The sequence below is a fragment of the Poecilia reticulata genome, linkage group LG15 (assembly GCF_000633615.1).
Source record: "Poecilia reticulata strain Guanapo linkage group LG15, Guppy_female_1.0+MT, whole genome shotgun sequence".
Taxonomy (NCBI): Eukaryota; Metazoa; Chordata; class Actinopteri; order Cyprinodontiformes; family Poeciliidae; genus Poecilia; species Poecilia reticulata.
In genome coordinates, this window is record NC_024345.1 from 230,795 (window position 1) to 251,183 (window position 20,389).

At 39.4% G+C, this 20,389-nt stretch overlaps 1 protein-coding gene across 5 annotated transcripts in view; it reads right to left on the bottom strand.

The window, feature by feature from the left end:
* The window catches only part of ltbp1 (latent transforming growth factor beta binding protein 1), a 77,390-nt gene that overhangs the window by 31,453 nt on the left and 25,548 nt on the right, over positions 1–20,389 (bottom strand). For all 5 annotated transcript variants that reach the window (XM_008428984.2, XM_008428986.2, XM_008428985.2 and 2 more), the window contains exons 4-8: positions 15,998–16,149; positions 12,088–12,258; positions 4,908–5,114; positions 3,827–4,128; positions 1,762–1,864 (exon numbers count right to left, since the gene is read on the bottom strand). In XM_008428984.2, coding sequence (XP_008427206.1) covers positions 1,762–1,864; positions 3,827–4,128; positions 4,908–5,114; positions 12,088–12,258; positions 15,998–16,149 — 935 coding nt within the window. The remainder of the gene's footprint in view (positions 1–1,761; positions 1,865–3,826; positions 4,129–4,907; positions 5,115–12,087; positions 12,259–15,997; positions 16,150–20,389) is intronic.

Sequence of the window (20,389 nt, forward strand, 5' to 3'; positions counted from 1 at the left end):
TACCAATGTCTCTAAGGCACAATGGACTGTTTCACATTCAACTGTAAAACAAAAGGGAAAAGAATGTCTGAACTTAAACCTTTTCCTTTCCTGCAGAGAAAAAACCAACAGGCAAATCCTCTGATGTGTAATACCTCCCACTGTATGTACATGAAATAAGTATTTATCTCAAAGTGCTTAACTACTTACCACTAAAGACAAACTCTTTCAAATATCCATCAGAAGAAAATGTGCAAAATATGAATTGTTCACCTACTGAGAGTACGGTAACTTTTTCTCAGGAGTTAATGATTCCAACCTGGGAAAATAGATCCTTGGTTCAAGTTGCGGTAATGAACCACAAAGGATTATGAACCAAACCTTTAGTTTTTATCAGCATCTTTACCTTTTATGTTAAAATGGAACAACTGGATTAAAACGCAGGTGCAATCAAGCTGTTTCAATTAAAACCTTGCAAGGGAAGGAGTTTTAATCAAAATCCCTTACTGGAGTTTCAATTGAGCCTTTGTGGGTTTACATGGTGAACCTTGGCTTTAAAGCTTCCATCCATCTATAAAAGGAGTAGTGTTGAATAGCTAGCTGCTACATAAAAAGACTGACAGGACCTTTCATAGCTCCCCCTCACAACTCTGTATAACTCTATAAAAAGAGCAGAGAGGCGAGGGCTGACACCACATGCCACCATGGCATCCGGTCCCTTTCCTCTCTGGAAATAACTCCTGTGGTCAGAGCAACCTGTGTGTTAATATATAAAGCATGTTTCAGTGCTTTAGTTTTTATTATTGGAACCAGAATCAGGATCAACTTCATTGGTCAAAATTGTATTCACAAAAATAGGTATCTGACTTTGGTTTTACACTCTCAGAACGTACAGACATTAAAAGCCTTGTTTCCTCTGAGTGGAACAGCAAAGGTCGGTGCGGTACGGTATGCTATTCAGTCTGTTTCCATAGTAAAAGCAGCCAATACAACCAACCTTTATGTACCACACCATTCCTGGGCCTCCTTCAGTTGTTAATAATGGTACGGTAGAGTTGGGACTCACAACACTCTCCATTAATTGAAGGACAGAAAAATTTCACTACTTGCAACAACAACAACACACATAAATGTTTTTTGTAGCGCGTGGCGGTAGAAATGCTCTCCTGAAAACGGATAAAATATCAAATCGAACTGCAAAGACCCGTGTCATACCACGAAGTGAAAACTAAGCATGAGGTGGCCAACTGGATAATTAGTTCTGTCCCATTGTGAAATTGACAGTCTAAAATTGCATTTGAAGTAAAGCTTCTCCTGAAATTGCAATTGTTGCCATTTGCTGAGTTTTGCCAGAATAACTGCAATAATGAAATAATTTGGAGATAAAGTCACCGATGTCACGTCCATCTTCCTGAGTGAAGAAAAAAAATTAACCCGATTTTAAAATTATATGGAAATATACTACGAACAGAGTAACTCAATCTGCAGAGAGGTACAAAAATTCAGAGGTGCACTACCAGGTATTGTAAGAGCATACGAGGATGGCACCATTTGTGAGCCTTAGACCTTGCAAGATGCAAGTAAAGCCTGGTGATCCACTTATAATACACCAGGGGAAAGCCTGCATAACTGCTTAATGATTCAACTCCTACAACCTGGATCTTCTTCTCATCTCTTATTTTGTCTGTAAACTTAAAATCTCTACATCCAGGACACACAGGCTAAACAGGACACATAAGGTAAAAAGGTCTTTGCAGTTTACTCTTGAACATTTGTACTTACAGGGTTTATTTGGACACTTCTGGCATTTGTGGAAGCCCCAGGAGGTCCCAATTGTTGCACAACATTGATCCAGCTTGGTGAGACCCGGTAAAGCCTTTCCACACTGCAGATGGAAGGAAGATGGATTATTATTTTATCTCATAAAGAAAAGCACAAAGTGCGTCTGTGCTCAACTTTCTCTCCATCCCTGATTATTTACAGTCAAACACATTTAAACCTCCACCTCTCTAAATCATTGTGATGCTTCTCCTCTTCAGCCCGCACCAACTCTTTATCTTTATGGCAAAAACAACCTCACAAAATGTGACCTGCTCATGACTATTTAAGTCTTGAAAACCCAGCAGAGTGATATTTCTTTCCACATCAGCCAGCGAATCTGTTCTTTATTTGTCTAGGACCTGATATCAGTACCATCCACTGGACTCAGGTTGTATTGCTCGGGCAGTGACACAATAAAGATGTCCATTTTAACAACCTGCTGTGGTGTGTCTGTGCTAACCTTGGCTTGACAGATGTGGAACACGTTTCAGTGGAAGAATTTTACTACGTCTGGTATGTGAAGGTCAAACCAGGCTGTAGTCTGGAAGAAACAAACTCCATGCAGACATTTGCTTTTAGGTTCTAACTTGATGTTTTGCTTCGTACAGCTGTTCCTTTTAGGGGGGCCGCTGTAGATCACCTGCTTCCACCTCTGCTTCCTCTAATTCACCAACGTCCTTCACTGCCACATCGTCTTCTTCCTCTCCATCAGCTCTACATTCAACATCGTCTGTCCAAAATGTTCACTAATCTCCTCTGCTCATGCCTGAGTCATTTGAGATTTGCCTTTCTAAATTTGTCAGCCTGGTCATCCTGAACTGAACATTTTGAAAACAAGTCCTTCTTTTCAGGTCTGTTTGAAATTGCCACCACCTCTGATCATACATCATGACGACTCTCACAGCCATCCTATCATAAGTGGTCATCTAGCAGATGACAGGTTGTGACTGTTTCCGGCTTCTCCCACAACCTGCTGATCTGTCCTTGGTAAAGGAACTTTTTTTTAAACATCAGTAGCTGAAGTTTCGCATAAGAATAGATTGATGGAAAACAGCAAAATTTGAAAAATGTCCTAACTTTCCGAAAACGTTTTTATGCTCACTTGAGATGGTTTTTGGATTTAGCAAAAAAAAAAAAAAAAAAAAAAGTTAATGCACAAAAAGGGAGATGGAAACACATTTTCCAAAGAAGTTCTCGCCATCCAGGAGCTGACAGTGCGTTGAAAAGTTATGGGGGTTTTGGAGAGCGCTTGATGCAGAATGAGCGCATACTCCCTCGCTCAGAGAATCTTGCCAATTTCTGATCATTTCAATTTGAGAGATGTTCCCTGATTTCAAAACTTTAGCTGCCACTTGCAATTCCAGTCTCCAGTGGGGAAGAAGAGTGTGAACTCAGCGTCAAGATTAATATCAAAACTCTGAGACAAATTGGTAATCCATGTCTATGTTTATGATTTAAGAGGGTTACATGTATGTGCTTGATGCGTGGTTTCATGATGTGGATTCTCTGTTCAGCCTGATGATGAGTAAAAATAGATTATGATGGACTGTTGAATGTATGTATACCTCACTAGAGGCATGAAACTGAAAATTTCTACATTTGTTTTTTTTTTCTCAGCAATTTGTAACGGAAACATCTGACGAAGTTACGCTTTGCGTGGCCTGATTGATTCGCTTCTAACTAATTATTAGAAAGACGCCTAACAATCATTTTCTTTTTTGACGAGGTCGTATTTTGCATCACAATTGGATGAAAACATAGCGAGACAAAGACTGACAAGGCGCAGAGACCCTGTAGAACGGGCATGTATTTAAATCAAACTACCCTAAATTAAATAAATAAGTGAATCTTGGTTTTTCACATTATTTCTCTGAAATCAAGGTAATCTGGAAACAGTCTAAACACAGTTACACTCCAACATGTGACAACTTTTTTTCCTCTTAGGATACATACACAGACAAAGAGTGAAAAACTGCCTGCTGTGTGACATGACGGTAACTCGTAGTACTGATCTCTGACGGTCTACCTGACCGGCTGCTGTTTCCTGGAAGCAGCGACCCAGGGTGTTCTTGGAGGCGACGGGCTGGTAATGGGGCACCTTGTAGCCATGGTGGTTGGGATGAACCATGTTGTAGCCGTGCTGCTGAACCTTCTGGCTGCTTTCAGAGTGGTGGTAGCTGTAGCTGCTGGATGAAGAGGAGCCTGAGTGGGACCCTTGTTGTTGGTGCCCATTGTTGGAGTAATTGTCCAGCTGGGATACTTGGTGAACCTGAACTGAGGCTTCTGGGGGATGTTTGATGTGGATGTTAACAATGCCTGGGTTGAACACTGGTGAGATACAAGAGATGGATATTACAGTTACGGCTTTAAGGGATAGCAGGAAAAATGGAGTCTAAAAACCAACAGAGATCAGGAGAATATTATGTTGGCCATTGAATATGTCTCAGTTAATCTAAAAGTCTTATACTACCATTATGAATCTCTTTCAAATTTATGTTTGACCTAATCAAATTGGTATCCAGCTATATTAAGATAAATTCAACACAATTTATTCTAATTCTGTTTGGTTCCATATGCTGGTTCCCATCATTCACCCGTTCCCTAAAGGTGGGACAGATGGCTCTGGTCAGCAGGGATGCATCTTTTTTTTTTTTTTTTACAAGGAAGCAAAGTGAGACAAAGTGAGGAAATGGGGCTGCATCAACTAAATTACCCATAATCCTTTTTGTCTATACCAGATAACTGTAGTGGACACAGAAACATACAGACCTTCTAAAGCTCTACTAGAAATTTAACCAGGTAACAGAAAAGAGAATCCCTTAAAGTTAATAGCATTTAAAAAATACTAATGTTTTGATAATGGCTAAAGTTTGAGAGAAAAAAAATTAAATGATTTTTATTTTTATTTTTATTCCAGTTCTGGAAACAGAAGGCTTTGGTCATTACAAGCTGCACTTCACATAGTTGATTTGGACCACTAAAGAATGAATCATTAAAATCCTTCGTTCACAATCACATAGGAATGGTCTGCAAATCAAGAGTTGAAATAAATAACAAAGCACTCAGTTTTTAAAAGTAGAACTGACATAACAGTAGTGTCTACTCACCAGGCATCTGTCCATGGCTGTATGTGAGAGGCAGGGTATGTGTAGAGACAATCTGAGCCTGGCCATAGGCCACAGACGACTGCTGGTGCTGCTGGTGTCCATGTTGAATGGGCATTTGGCAAAACTTGCCAGCAAAGTTCGGGGGACACTGGCACTTGTCCCTGGCGCTACATTTACCACCATTAATGCACGGCAGGTGACACACCACTGAGGACACAACAGAAAAAAGATGTTAGAGCAGGAACTGTTGGTAGAACAATCCTCTTAGAGTAAAAAATAAAGAGCTGATAGAGTAAATGTCTCTTAATATTGACAACCATCCACAATAAAGACTGTTTGCTGATAATTAAGGAGGTACATTTAGCTACCACAAGAAAAGTTTATTTCTGTCCAAAGACCACAAGGCTTCTGTAAGAGCAAGACTTCTTAAAGAAGATAGATGAAATCAATGTTTGGATTTGACCACTTTGGAGCAATGTGGTGGTGGACGGTTGGTTGTATGAGCTTCCTCAGTCAGCACCTTATAGCCACCTTGACAGCCACAACCTCATACGTATATCAACGTATTATAGAGTCAAATATGGGATCATCTGCTCAACTACAAAGCAAGACAATGATGTCAGTCACAGGATCAAGTCTACAACTGAAGGCCTAAAGGTGCTGCAATGGTTCAGTCAAAGTCCAGACGTTACTCTTAGTAAAATGTAGTGGTGTGATTTTAAAATAAACTAAAATAACTAAAAAGAAGAGTGGGCCAAAAATCCTCAACACGCGAGGCTGACATAGTCACCCAAAAATGACTACTGGAAGTCATTGGTAGTTCAAGAGTTGCCAAAAATATGGGGTGTACTTAGTTTTCTTACACAGTGTTAGCATTTTGATTTCAAATTTGTTTAACAACATTGGAATTAAATAATTCTGGCACAAACCATATTACCTTTGCCCATGTAAAACTGTAAAACTGGAAGATAAGAAAGGTGTACTTTCTTTTCCCAAACACTGCATGTACAAACAGAAAATGCTACATTGAAAACAGACAAACCAGCCATTAATTGCAGAAATATAATTATTACATACCAAACAAGAGGTCAGATATAAACATATAAAGTTTCTACTTCTGACTTATCTAACAGAGTCCGATGAGGTTCAAGACAAAACAGCCAAACCAGACGTGGTTTAACACTGATTCCAGCTTCACCCCAATCTCGCCGTTTCATTTCTCACACTTACCAGACAGAAAGTGTCTGGTAAGTGTGAGAAATGATTCACACACAGAAGCACAGTCATTGTGACTCATGTCAGACTAAACCAAGTCATCAAAGGCATCACTGAATTAGCTTCCTGTCCAAACCATGACCCTCATCACCACTTAATCATCAGATTTAATTAGAAACATTCAGGATACCAGGAGAAAAATAAATACTTTTCAGATCTTTCACAAAGCTGAGTTTTTCTGATGACTGTTTATGAACAGAGAAGGAAAAATTCGACAGATTATTATTATACATTAAAAACACAATTCCTGCTTAAGGGTCACTTCGTTCTCCATGTAGCAACAGATACAAAATGGAGCAATTAAAGGCATAAAAAATGGATGATTTTCCTTTTACATAAAATGTCAGAACTCATTCTTTTCCTTCATTGTCATTCTGTGGCTGTGTCTGAAAACACAAATAACAATAAGCATCACAACATTATTGTGAATACTATTTTAGCAACAGCAATATAACAATTGATGCCTCTTGTTTTAGAGGTTCTACATTTCCGTTTTAAAATTGTGTGTTGATACTGTGATACTATTGAGTTTTACTTTAGGGAATCTATTTGTTTTATGGAATACAAGCTGCTCAGCACAAACTTCCTGTTTGGGCCTGTTTGTGCTGAGCAGGCCCAGCCATCACGAACACAAAGTTTCCTTGAAGCAGGATCACATTAACTCTCTGAACAGCTGTAAACATTAGCTTCCTTCTGAAAACGGTTGGACTGGAAATCCATTAAAACGTCAAAAGAAATGTTTAAAAGCCCCCCTGAAAGCCAGAAGAACCATTTCTCAAGATGACTTTTAAAGATTATAACAGGTTCTGGCTCAGTGCAAGCACGATCCTGTGGAAGATAAATTGAAGTAAAGATCAGGTTTCCACCGTCTTCCCAGTTCCCTCTAAATTCTCTACAGAGGAAACACATTTGGCCTCCATCAATAGACTTGGATGTTTGACAGGAAAGTTGTTGAATGCAACAGAGAAGCAACAGTCCTCAGGTTTTAAAGCATAATAAACACTTGACGGATGGATGAAGAACTAGGCTGCCACTGTTATCATTCTTCATCTGATTATCAGGTTAAATGCCTCAGTATCAAACCAGTCTACAGGCTCACAAGATCTGGTGTAAAATGGAGGTTTACTGTACAGTGATCACTTTGGATGAATATTAGAAGACCATGTTAATTATTAGGTTATGTTTAAACTTTTTCACTTTTGATCTTTCAGAGCATGTGGTCATGACAACTCTGATAGGAGATGTAAAGAACATTAGAGACTAAAAGGGAGTACAACCAGATCCACCTTTTTGCTTTCAGTGAATCACGACTCATTTCAGATTCCTCTTTTCTCTTATAACAAAAGTATGATAACATAGTGTGATTTATTTTGTTGCACTCCCTTTAGCTCGGTTTGGATTTCAGATAAACCATTGTCTTGGTTCAGTTCTGCTCATTTTTAAACAGATGAGCGAGATGGCAGAAAGAGGGAGAAGGGCTGTAAGGGAGAGGGGGGAACAAGAGCAAGCCTGGGCAGGAACACAAGTCATCACCTTTGCTTCTGAACATATGCAAAGTGCAGTGTGGATCTAAACATTAAGACCAGGATATGTAGCGTGTCTAGGTAGCATAGAGGTGGTTTAACCTGGAGGAAAAACAGAGCTGAGGATGTCCTTGAAATGTCCATGATACTGAAAAAAAGAACCGTTCTCTGCAACATGGTGACTTGAAGACATACATCTTTAAAATGTATTTTGAAAAAGAAAGCCCATACTTGGAGTGGCTCTAATGTTGGCTGGAAATTTATTCCAGAGCTTAGTAACTAGAGCAGTGGTTCTTAACCTTTTTTGAGGTACCGAACCCACCAGTTTCATATGTGCATTCACTGAACCCTTCTGTAGTGATAAATAAAATATGATTTTTTTCCCCCCCAAATTCAAGACATAGATCATTAATTCTTCTTAAAAGGTAGAGTCTCTGAGAACAGTTCTTCAAAATATAGTCAGTGTTTTCAGCAAAGTTGAGCTGACTGTCCAGGAACGGCCCAAGGTATTTAAAATTTGCCACAGTTTCAACAGGTTGGCCATCGAGAGAAACTGGAACCACTTTAAGGTCTTGTTTAGATCATTTAATTAGCTCTACATTCTTAAGAGAATGAAAAATGAATAATAAATAATAAAGACTTTGGGGTATTCTGATTTAGTAATGTAATTATAATAGTTGTGTTACCTCCCCAACACCACTAGAGGCAGTATCAACCCCGAAAAGATGCGACTAAGGAGCAGATTTAGAAGTACACTGAAAGCTACAGAATTTGGTAAAAAACTGTGAGCTTTGCTGAAGTAATTAAAGACACAAGTTCAAATTCATGCTGACAGTGGAACTCCTTCAATCAGCGCTCCTCCGCAGCTATGATTAGCTAAGCAATGTAACTTGATCCTCTGCAGCAAGTGATGGCAAAGCGGGGCGTCATCACGACTTTACACAAGTGTGTCTTTACCTCCACGGCAGAGGCTCCGCCGAACCCCTGAGACCGACTCATCGAACCCCTGGGGTTCGATCAAACCCAGGTTAAGAACCACTGAACTAGAGGAAGAGACAAAGACATCATCACCACTACTTTTATGTTTGAATCTTCTATTATTTAAGAGCAACAGGCCGATTGACTTCACATTTTTGATTTAATAGTATAATATGCAAAGTCCCTTAAAAGGATCCATGATTAGTTGTAAAAATACACTTTATTTGAGAACTACTTATTTTAGATGTAAAAGCAATACATTAATAATACTGTAATCAGTTTAGTTTTTATTAATTTTAATAAAATATTGTCACGTGAACGTTGCCATGTTTTTCACGCTGCAATGTATTCTGGGTAAATGACATAATGGTCCAACCGTTCTAGATCCGTCCAGCCAAAACAGCGCTGAGTAACGTCACTAAGCTTTTTTAATTTGAACTAGAGTGCATTCAAATCAATCAAAGTTGTAGGAATCAACCTGGAGGGAAAACATCTTCAAGAGGTAATGAAGTTGAGGAGGACCAAACTGAGGAAGAGGAGCTGGTGTTTTGCTACTCCTGCCACCTTTAGCTTCCAAAATTAAACAATAAATGGCACATACCTCTGGTCAGACTGTGTGATCTGGTAAGTACTTCTACAGCTCTGTGACCAGTCTCCCTGTGTGGACGTAAACGGGGCAGCAGTAGTGCTGCCTATTCTACTGCCGCAGAGTTCTGTTAATATTTAAAAGAGCTTCCTGCACTGTCTGATGTTTCTCCCTGATTTTTTCGCTCTCTACTCAGCGGCAGCAGGGTTTAGGCGCTTTGTGGATAAAAAATTGTCAGCACAACATTTGTTTTTAGCTCGTTAAGGTAACAAACACCTGTTAGAGAGTTTGCCAGTTTTGCTCGTACAAATGACAAAAGTCTTCTGGAGAGAAATGTTGAGAGCACAAATGTTCGGAATTTGTCCGGTGTTCTATCAGATCAGCATAGGTTGTCAGACTGTGCTCTTCTTCTGTTAGAGAGGAGATTCATGTCTACACAATTACTGGATAAACAGTTGCACCACGCCATGTCTAAGGACAGCTGCGTGAATTATCAAGAGGATTTATCATTAAAGGAATATATGATCAAACAGAATACTGAACTTTTGGTTTAATAATCCTCAGTAAGAAGCAGATATTTCAGATTATAAAGAATAAACAGTTCAGTGAACAGCATATATCAAAATGACACAAAAACACATTAATGGTTTCCAGAAACTCTATTTGTGGAAAAGAGTTTGTGAACTCTATTCCACAAACTTTAACAGTTTTGGCATATCTTAAATGATAATAATTGTTATGATATTCACTTAATGTTGTCTTAGTTTTTTTTAATGGCTCTCATTTTCTATTCTTGAACATGAAGTTATGGCAACTTAAAACGGAAAATGTGTACACCCAGAAGTGATGCACTAGAGCTGTTGTTAATGACGTTAGTTGTGCATTACATTTGGTACAGTAAAATTGAACTTAACATGAAAGGAATTAATTCCCTGGTTCATGCAGGGTTAACAGCGTTTTTAAACCTTGCATTAATCCAGGCCCAATCATTTGTTCAGCTGAGTCAGAGCAGAATTCAGCTTGTTCTGCTCCAACACTCAGCTATCCTTTGTTCAAACAGAGGCAGGTTGAGACAGAGTTTGCTGAATCCATGCAACAGTACTCGCATGTAATGGCATCCACAGCACTGAAGCTGCTTCATGGGATCTTCGGTTTAAACTTTCAGGATAGAGTCAGCTTCAGGATGGTCGCTGCTCACGACTGTCTAGAAACCAGATCATTTCAACCAAAAATAACAACTATAATTTCATCAGGTATAGAAGTGGAGGAGCAACTTAGTCAGCCTCCAGAGTCAACCCCCATCCCATCCAAAGGCCCCCAACTCTGACCCCAAAGGAGATCCTCTGTGGTTGTAAAGCTTCTTGTGGCAGCTGGTGAGTAAATAATTCTCAGAAAGTCTGGTTCAGTCTGCCTCGTCATGCGATCAAAGGAAAAATTCTTCAGAAATGAATAATTCTTTCACATGCCTGCAAATACATCTGGAAATTGATCTTTTAGAATGCTATTCTATCCAATTCTCTACTGTTTATTGTGAATACATCTATGCCAACATGTCACAGTACAGACACAAGGACACAATGAGAGGAGAAAAATCCAGTCACCACTCACACCCACAATCAAAAACACATTTCCTCCTTTTATTATCAGTGCCACAAAATAACAAATGAATAAAGGTAGTATCTAAAGCATTCTGCTCCAAAGTAATGCAGGGAAGGCAAGGGATATAGAATCAGATATATGGTACTATGTACTGAGCTGCTACCAATATGCCCATTCTATAAATACTCTTTCAGTCCTCTACTGTCACTTTGTGCAGAAATCTGACATTGTGTGCTTGTATATTGGCTTCTTTAACTTAGAAAAACAGGTGAGTCGCAGCTGAACTTTGACTGGTTCTTTGCACACGGAACACTTGCTGCTTATGTTGTTGAGCAGTGGCATAGTCATGACTAATATAGAAACTTTTAAGACTGATTCTTTTGAGATGCTGCCAAAACATAGCTGGCCACCTGAATCAGCATACACAGTCAGAACAGGTAACCAGGCAACTTGCATTAATCTTACTAATGGTTGACATAAAACACTTAAGACTGTTTAAGATATCTCATTCGTAATGTTATCATGGTTTGAACTAATAATACAATTCTTCAGTAACAGTGACTGCTCTAGCTCACACACAGTGTGACTTCGCCTCTGGTCCTGATAGTAAGGCTGTTTAAAGCTCCCGCATTTGCAGAAAGTAAAACAATGATTTTTCTAGCACAGTATGACCATTTTTTAAAATTATTATTATTATTTGAAATTAATCTGATAAAAAATATATATTTTTGGCAGAATGCACTTTTATATTTTGAGGTGTGCAAATAAAAAACAACTCCTTATGCTGGGGGCTTTGAGTGGTCTAGCATGAAAGATTTGCTTTAGATTAATCTAAAAACTACTGTTTTTGTAGTCTCAGTAATTCCTTTAGAGGCAGCTGTGTAAACTCTTGTCAGTTACTGTCTCACAGACACTTTTTCATAAAGGCAATTCAGTTTTTGATCCATGCAAAAAGTAGAAATAGATTATATTTGCATATTTGAAAGTTGTTGCACTCGTTTCTTAAAAAGAGAAATCCGAAGCAGTTAAAATCGATGTTGGCATCTCACAGCTTTACGACATCAGAGACCGGCAATCATTCACAAATTCTCTGAGCAACGTCCACACAATTCAAATACTTTTCTTCCGTTGAGGTAAACCTTTGTTTTATGATTAGAGACAAGACAATGATCGCTGATGACGGTGAAAACCAGAAGCAGCCAGAGTCAGGATCACCTACCTACTCTGAAGTTTGGCGCTGTCAGCGTGTCTGTGGCGTGGCCGTTCTCACTGATGATGGTGGTGGTGTTTCCCCTCTCACAGCTGTTGTGACATCTGCTTCCTACGCAGGTCACTTTGCAGATGGTGGGTGTGAAGACCACCTTGATCCTTCCTGTTTGGTTCCCCAGTGCTGCTGACAAAACGGCACAAACCAGGAGGAGGGAGAGCAGGAGTCTTGTTAGAGCCATAAGCAGCCGAATTACTCTCCGGTTGAATCTGGTCCCTCAGAACTGCCGAGACTCCAGTCAAAACAGTGAACTAAACTATGCTGTCATTAACATTTCTGAAAAACTTCAGCATGTGGATCCTCCTTCAAAGGGCTCGCGTTACTCCTCCCTCTCCACTTAATCCAACAGCGCCTCCGAAATGTGAATGAGACGCAAGGAAAAAAGAAAATATGTGGGTGAGGTTAACAAACAAAACTCTGGGCTGTGGTCCAATCCTTCCTCAGAAGACTTGGACAAAAACGATGAGCAACTTCTGCCCCTGTATGCACACTTCTCGTTCTTCTGGTGCCTGTTCCCTCTATCTGGTTTTATTTCAGGTTTGCCTAACTATCCTCAGAACTTCTTCATCTCACATGAAGACTGAACGGCTCATCCTGAAAGCAAGCCGGAAATAAGACAGGGAAGAGCTTATCGACTTGTTTCTCCTTCTGCATCGTCTTTTCCCCACCCTCAAGAATGCTAGCCCACACAACAAAAGGCTGGAAGAAAAGATACCTGAAGGCATATAATATCTACCTCAGAGTTAGTTCACAGCTTGTCTTTCTGCCCATTTTAGCATCAAAGTGTTCTTTGTTCTATTAAGTTTTGTTTTAATTCTCTCTGTTATCTTCCCGTCTCTCTGCGTTATTAAAAATCTGTTCCCTTTGCGCTGATTCCTGGGTTCTGTGTTCCGGGTCCAAAACCCTGTCTCCACGGAGCTCTGCTGTGTCTGCGCCTGTCAACTGGTTCACAGCACAATTATGGAATCAAGTCGAGCAGCCAGAGGAACATTTTACCCAGTATTATGCAGTATTTACAGGAGGATGCCTGCAACGTATGTCTATGGAAATACTTCCATGATTTAAACACTATGTGTACAGGTGAGATCTTTACTGGAACAACACACAGGCCAAACATACCAAATGATTTTCATAACACACACTGGAATCACTAATTATTCTCAAGGCCAGAGGTTGTTGTTTTTTTTCCAGTGGGTTTTTGTCAGGTCTAAAAAACTTTTCCTCATCAAACGCATGTAATTTAGTCTGGTTTGCTGTCGGCTGGGATTTCAAACTTGTACTGCTTGTTCTTAAGCCTATTTTAACACTTCATCATCGTGGAAAAAAGCAAACTGGATGCTGTGTGTTATTTTGAAAATTATTAGTCAGATCTAATATTTATCCTAACAGGAACAAAAGTATTAATGTTTAATGAACAATCGTAGAAACAAAGTACTTGTTAAGGTGAAATCTCAGAATAAATCAAACAAAGTGCTTTTTTAACAACTCTTCATCTCTACATACTGGAGTTAGAGGTCTTCTCCTTACTGAATCATTTTGGAATTTTTATCTCTAAAATATGTAACTAAATTAGTTACCTAATTTTTTTGTTAAATTCAATCATCTTCAGTGGAAAAATAATTGCATGCTCATTAACATTTGTTAATTTATTTATTTACATTTATTTACACTTCTTTTGCATCTAGACCAGCAATTATTGGCTAAATATAAGCTTTGTATGTGGAGTTCTTGTTTCTCTTTCAAAATAAGGGGTAAAGAGTAGAAAATCCCAATAAATACTGTGTTGATCAGTTTATTTATTTTATTTTTCTCTCGTCTCAACTCCAGTGTGTTCTGCTCTGTTTGTGCCTTTCAGCTGTTTCACAGCACAATCGTGGAGTGAAGCTGATGGCTGTAGGAGTTTTGGGTCTGGCACAGACAGGCCAGCACCTTTTCAGGGGGCAAATACTTTCCCACAGGACTGTAGCCATTTTGAAATAAAACTGAGAGAATGAGTGAACATTTACCAGCATCTTTGTTGGCTAAGTCAGCTCGGCCATCTGTAGGAGACAGAGCTGACTGGTTGGGACACAATCAGAACAGTCGTGTTTATCTCTCGTACTAAATTCTGTCTTTGAAATTTGCTAAACTTCTCTAGATGAAAAATATGGAGCTATAATTAGGTGTGTCAGCAGTTCCCCAGGCAGATTTGTGCTCTCCTAGTGACAACATGTCAGAAATACTTCTGACCACAGCAATGAGAAAACTTCCCCATCTACTGATTTCACATCTGTAACTATGTAGGTTTTGCACACGCCTCCTGCAGACTGTCAGCCTTGTCAAGCATATGGAAAGGAAGTCAGCAGAGTATCTCAGACAAAAACACAGACATCAGCCAAGTTGAGAACAGAAAGGATCACAATGAGATCCATCCAGTCTGCAGCGAGCAGAGAAAGCAAAGAGAAATCCCTTTACAGAAGTCTGGAAGAAATGTGTCTGGTGTTCTCTAGTGCATTTATTGCTTTAGAAGTTGAATTTGAGTAATTGATAATCAACAAGTGTGACCAGTTTGATAAAATTTTCTGTAAGGTGACACCTTACAGGTACAGGTGTGTGCTAACACAATGCCAAAAAGGGAAAGACATCATCAAAGACCCAAGAAACAAATTACGCTTACCATCAGCAAAAATGAACTCCACCATTCAACAGGGAAAACATAAGGTACAAGTGAAAATACGGTGAACCTCTGCCAATATTGTCAATAGTGGACATAGAAAGACTACAAGGTCAGACAATAAAATGCTCAAAGAAACTGTAAAAAGGCTAAGATACAGCCAAGTGTCTATAGGCTTCAGTTAGTGTCCTGATCTTAAAGCTGATAACAAAACAAGTAGGAAAGACAGAGATCCTCCCACAGTTCAAAGCATGACTGATGTAAAGATGCTTCCTTTATGTCTTAATCTGGCCATTTTTTTCCAATAGAAGTCTGCTTGATTCTCATTTCCCTTCACATCTCCGTCTGGGATTCCTCACATTAAGCTGTATTCCTCTGGTAGAACTTCTACCGGGCCAATCAGTGAACAGAAGGAGAAGAAGTTGTGAACAATGATGTTAATTTTCTGCACTATTTTAGAATTGCAGTTCGCCTGCAGTTTTAGCAATGGCAGTGGAGGGAGAGAACGAAGCTGTTGAGTCCGTGTTGGCCACGCTTCCAAATATTGAACTAAGATTAATAGCCACCTAGTTTGGATCGAAACTTCTCTCTTCACAGTGGAGGATGATTGTTTACAGCAAAAGACAGTCATGTACAACAGAACAGAAGTATGTTTCTTCTTTTTAAGGTCTTGACTTGTCTCAAATTTATTTTAGACAGCAAATAAATTAATTGAAGTGGCCCAATTAAGTTTTTTTTTTTCAATTTCTATCCATCCATCCATCCATCCATCCATCCATCCATCCATCCATCCATCCATCCATCCATTTTCTTCTGCTTATCCKGGGTCGGGTCGCGGGGGCAGCAGCTTCAGAAGGGAGGCCCAGACTTCCCTCTCCCCAGCCACTTCTTCCTGCTCCTCCGGAGGAATCCCAAGGCGTTCCCAGGCCAATTTCAATTTCAGGTTTCAATTTCTATCTAAAATCTAATTGCGGGTGTTCATAAATCCTCCCTACAATTCCTGTTTGCAGTGTACCAATCTTTGATCAAAAATACTTGTCAAAATTTTTGAAACGTTAAAAACAACAGACATCACACTGTGTGGTGGATTTATGAAGAGCAGCAGCTTAGAAAGCACAAAGCAAACTGTCTGAAATTCCTGTTGAAAGTTAGTTTTCATGTATAAAACAAACCAAAACACTAAAAGCAGACAGAAGAGGACCTGCTCACCATGGATAGAGTTGTGTCCCACCGTCAGAGGGATGGGGCGCTCAGGTTGGGGCTGAACATGCATCTGTGTGTGTGTGGTGTGTGTGTGGTAGTACTTGGGCTTGATGACGTATTGCTGGTTCTGTCCAGAGTGGATCGGCACCGGCCGGATTCTGGAAAAAAAAATTAAAATAAGAACACAAATAAACAGAAGCAGATAATCCATTTACGAGTGCATAGAGATACCAAAAAAGAACAAATTTTAAGAGCAACATAAACAAAACTAAGTTACATGTAGATTTTCCTCAACAACATAAACAGTGAATCTGAATAAAGCAGGTGTTTTAGTTGTGACAGTGGACACACTTCCCAGATCACAGCTGTGAGCTGCACTCACAGCTGTGATCAGTGACCAGTCGACAGCAACACTTCCATTTAGTGAGACTTTTCCATATTTAAAGAATGCAGTTCTTCACCATGAGTTGGATATCATCAATTACTGCATAATCACTTTGTCAAGAGTTGCTAAATTCTTCTGATTCTTCCAACAGCAGTGTCACCATGCTTAATTGTTCAGTCTTAGGATTTAGAAAGTTATCTGGACCAAAGACAGAACAGAAGCTAAGAGCTCAGTCCTTACACATAGTGGAGCATCTAAGGTCAGATACCAAAACCCGTAACCATGCCAGGTTGCTGTGTGTGTGTGTGTGTGTGATGCGTGCGTGCGTGCGTGCGTGCGTGCGTGCGTGCGTATGACAGAATAAGAGACTAAAAGTAAGAGATAAGAAACCCGTTAATTAGGGATTTAATCAAAAACATAAGAGGTGAGACATGTCAATAAAATGCAAACTGTTTCTATTTAAAACTGTGAAAACCTTAGGCTTTTTTTGGGTTGAGGGCGGCAGCAATGACTCCATTATAAAGCAGAACTTGCAAATATGTTGTAGGTGAAGCAGAAGACATGCTTAGAGTGAATCTGCACCTTTAACAAGGACGTGACCAGGTTACATCAACATCAGCTTTATCTATTAACTCTGAGAAAGCTGACAAGATCCAGCAAACAGAACCTCAGCAATATGTTCTACAAAGGATACATTAGAATGGTATGAGGAAGCAGCTGCTAAGGAGCTGAGGAGTCATGGACATACCAAAGGTCCAGTTAAGTATCACTCCATCCAGGTTTGTCTGAATGCTCTGCGACACCAGTTAAATTAACAGAGCAATTTTAATTGCTTGTCCAACATCTTTTACTGTGTATGTATTTCTATTTGTCCCTTATTTACCATGATTTGAGTGGAAATTATGATTGCTAAGATCACATTTAAAGATTATACTATAAAGTAATAATGTTCCTTTTTTTCCACAGAATGTTTTTAGCATATTAGTAGCTTCGTCTCTGCAGTGAATTCACAAAGCAAACAGCTTTAATGATATCCTGGCAGAAAAACTTCCTGCACATTCAACAGATGTCAGTAATCTGCACTCCCTTCCTCCTGAAACTCATGATCTAAAATATGACTTTCAGCCAGGTACAGCCTGTCACCTTTGTACAGAGGTGACAAGATACATATTTGTTTCCTCCTAGAGAGGTTCAGGCCCTGACAAGACTCTCTTCAACTCTGTGGCATCTCACTGTGTCAAGGAGGAATCTAGAGAATTATGAGCGGGTGATTTTAAGTTGTACGTCTGGCTTGTGTTTGATCTTATTTACACCCTTTTAGGGACCAGATTGAATTTTATTATCTACATTTAGGTATGCTCAACTGAAATATGGTTACATACAGCACCTTTTGACATTAGGCCAGTTGTTGGTGGTCACAGCTAGCGTCTGAGTTCATCCTCCTCCTCTACTATTAAGCGTTAAGCCCATACAGAGCTACAAGGTGTTTCCCACTCTTTCTCCTCTCAGTCAGGTCACACAGGCCTTACACACACTGACTGTTAGCTGCACTCTGGATGCCAGGGCTTTGCTCAGCCAAACGGACCATGTGCTCTGAATTGTGATCATGCACTCATGACATTAATGGAGATAAGCAGCTTATCTCAACTTAGTTACAGAGATCAGTCTCAGTCTGAATGGTGGGAAAGAGTGATAGCCCATGTTCGGGGGAACCTGCGCCGCTGCCAGTGGATGAGGATGTGAACAGTGACTGGCCGTGTGCATCATCCCTTCATCAAACAAAAGAGGAAGTACATTATTGTGGAAAACATACAGAGATTCTCTGACAACTCTAATCTCAACACTCTTCCACAAATCCACTCACCTCACAAAGGTTATGAGACCATACGTTTACATCAGAGAACGTTTTATATTTTATATCTGAATATTTGACCTAACACAGGAAGGTTTAACTCTTTAAACACATTTCATATGCTATTATTATGACAGTCCAATTCCACAGAAAGTGACAGCTTCCATGCATGTAAAAAGTTTTCACCTCACTTGGGTGTTTCAGACTTTAATTGCATTGCATGAAATTGCATGAAATCCTGGTCTATATAAATTGAGGTTTTGTAGCCATCTGACTGATTTGTACTTTTCACTGCTCTTAACTGTCACAGATATAATACAATCCATCTATGAATTGTCTTAATGCATATGACAATAGTATGTACTGTATGATAATAGCATTCATATGACTACATAGTGTCAGTGTGTTTAAAGGGACTTTTATTCGTCTTAACCCATGTGTAAAGTGTGATGGTGTCCATTAGCGTACATGTTGAGTTTTCTAAGGATACAACTTCTGGTAAAGGAGTTGATATAGTAGACAAGGAGTCTTAATCAAGTTGAAAAACACATCACTCTAGCTATGTTTCCATCCCACTGCTGTGTGAATTTTGAGCAAACTTTAAAAATGTCGTGAAAAAGAATATGCAAATTAAGCATTTAACTAATCAACCAGGCTATGTAAAGTGTAATTTCATCAAATGTTGACACTAAACATGGTGGCTATAAACAGGAAGTAGAGGTTGCAAACTAAGCCTGGTTCACACATCTCAGAAATGGAGAGAAGTTCTCAGGAATGTGTTGCCATTGGGCAAGTTGTCATTGTTTTGCCATGTCAACTAGTACTGGTGATGTTTCAAGCTGATAAAAAAATTTACACATGACTAATGGAAACAGCTGGTCATGGTCATGTGAGGTAAATATTCTGTTATTCAGCAAATGTATCTCCATCTCCCCTTTAGGGCATTAACTCTACTAAAACAAGCATAAAAACATTTTTGTGGAGCTGAGGAAGTTACTTCAAATTTAGCAGTTTCCATCAACGATAATGCAATACTTCAAAAAACATTGATGGAAACATGGCTACTGCGGGTGATCAAATGCAAGAACAAGTGCATTATGGGCATGCGATGACTAGGATCCTACGGTATGATGGTGGAAGATTCTATATTCAGACACAAAGCACAGATGGTTGTTTTTATTACCTCAGTTTACAAGCTAACCATTCCCTTCACAACATGATCTCAACACTTCAAAGCTACCGACAGAGGAAGTGTCAGTTTTTTCATTGTTTCACTGAAAGCCTGGTTGAGTTCTTCAGAGTTCTTCAATTTTTGAAGGTCTTTGACATGATCCAGCTTCCTAATATGACCAAAAACCCTTGAGAGATTAATTCAGCAGTCCTGGTATAAGTGTGTTGATGCAAGACACTAAGGATAACCCTGGGTGGATTTTTTTTTCTCCCACATGGAGCAGGTTTGGATTTCACAACTAAGAAAAAGCTGCACATTATTCCCTAAAACACCCACTAATCGATCTTCAGGCATATAAATTAAATGACCACCCATTTCTAATCCATAGGGTGTAATGTAATGGCAGCAATCCCTTTGTGGCTATAACAGCTTCGGCTCTTCTGGGAAGTGTGTTTTTTGTTTGTTTTTGCTTTTTTACCATTCTGTCTGAAACACATCTGTGAGGTCACATACTGATGTTGAACCAGAAGGCCTGAATTCTCAGATTTAATCGTTCTTAAAGGTTTTCTATCAGATTCTATCAGAACTTGACTGGTCTTCACAGGCCAGTCAAGTTCTTTCACTAAACTGGCTCATTCTTGTCTTTATGGACCTAAATTTATGCAACCATGGACAGTCAAGTCAGAACAGGAAGGGCCAACTCTCCAAACCAGTATGTTATTCTAATTGCTGAGTCCTGTGACCAAGGTAACATTATAAGCTACTCTGTTGTCTAACATAGTTCTCTAGATTTGTGGGGCTGTGTTAAAAGAACAGGTTCATAAATAGATAGAAACTGACAGGTTTTTTAATGGTGTGGCCATCACTACAGTCTCTACGTGACATCCATATTGGATTTTTAATAATGGGGGTTGGTGGAAAATGCTATGTCAAAATTTCACCTCACCATCACCGTTTTACATGTGCTGTCATAGCTTAAATATTATATAT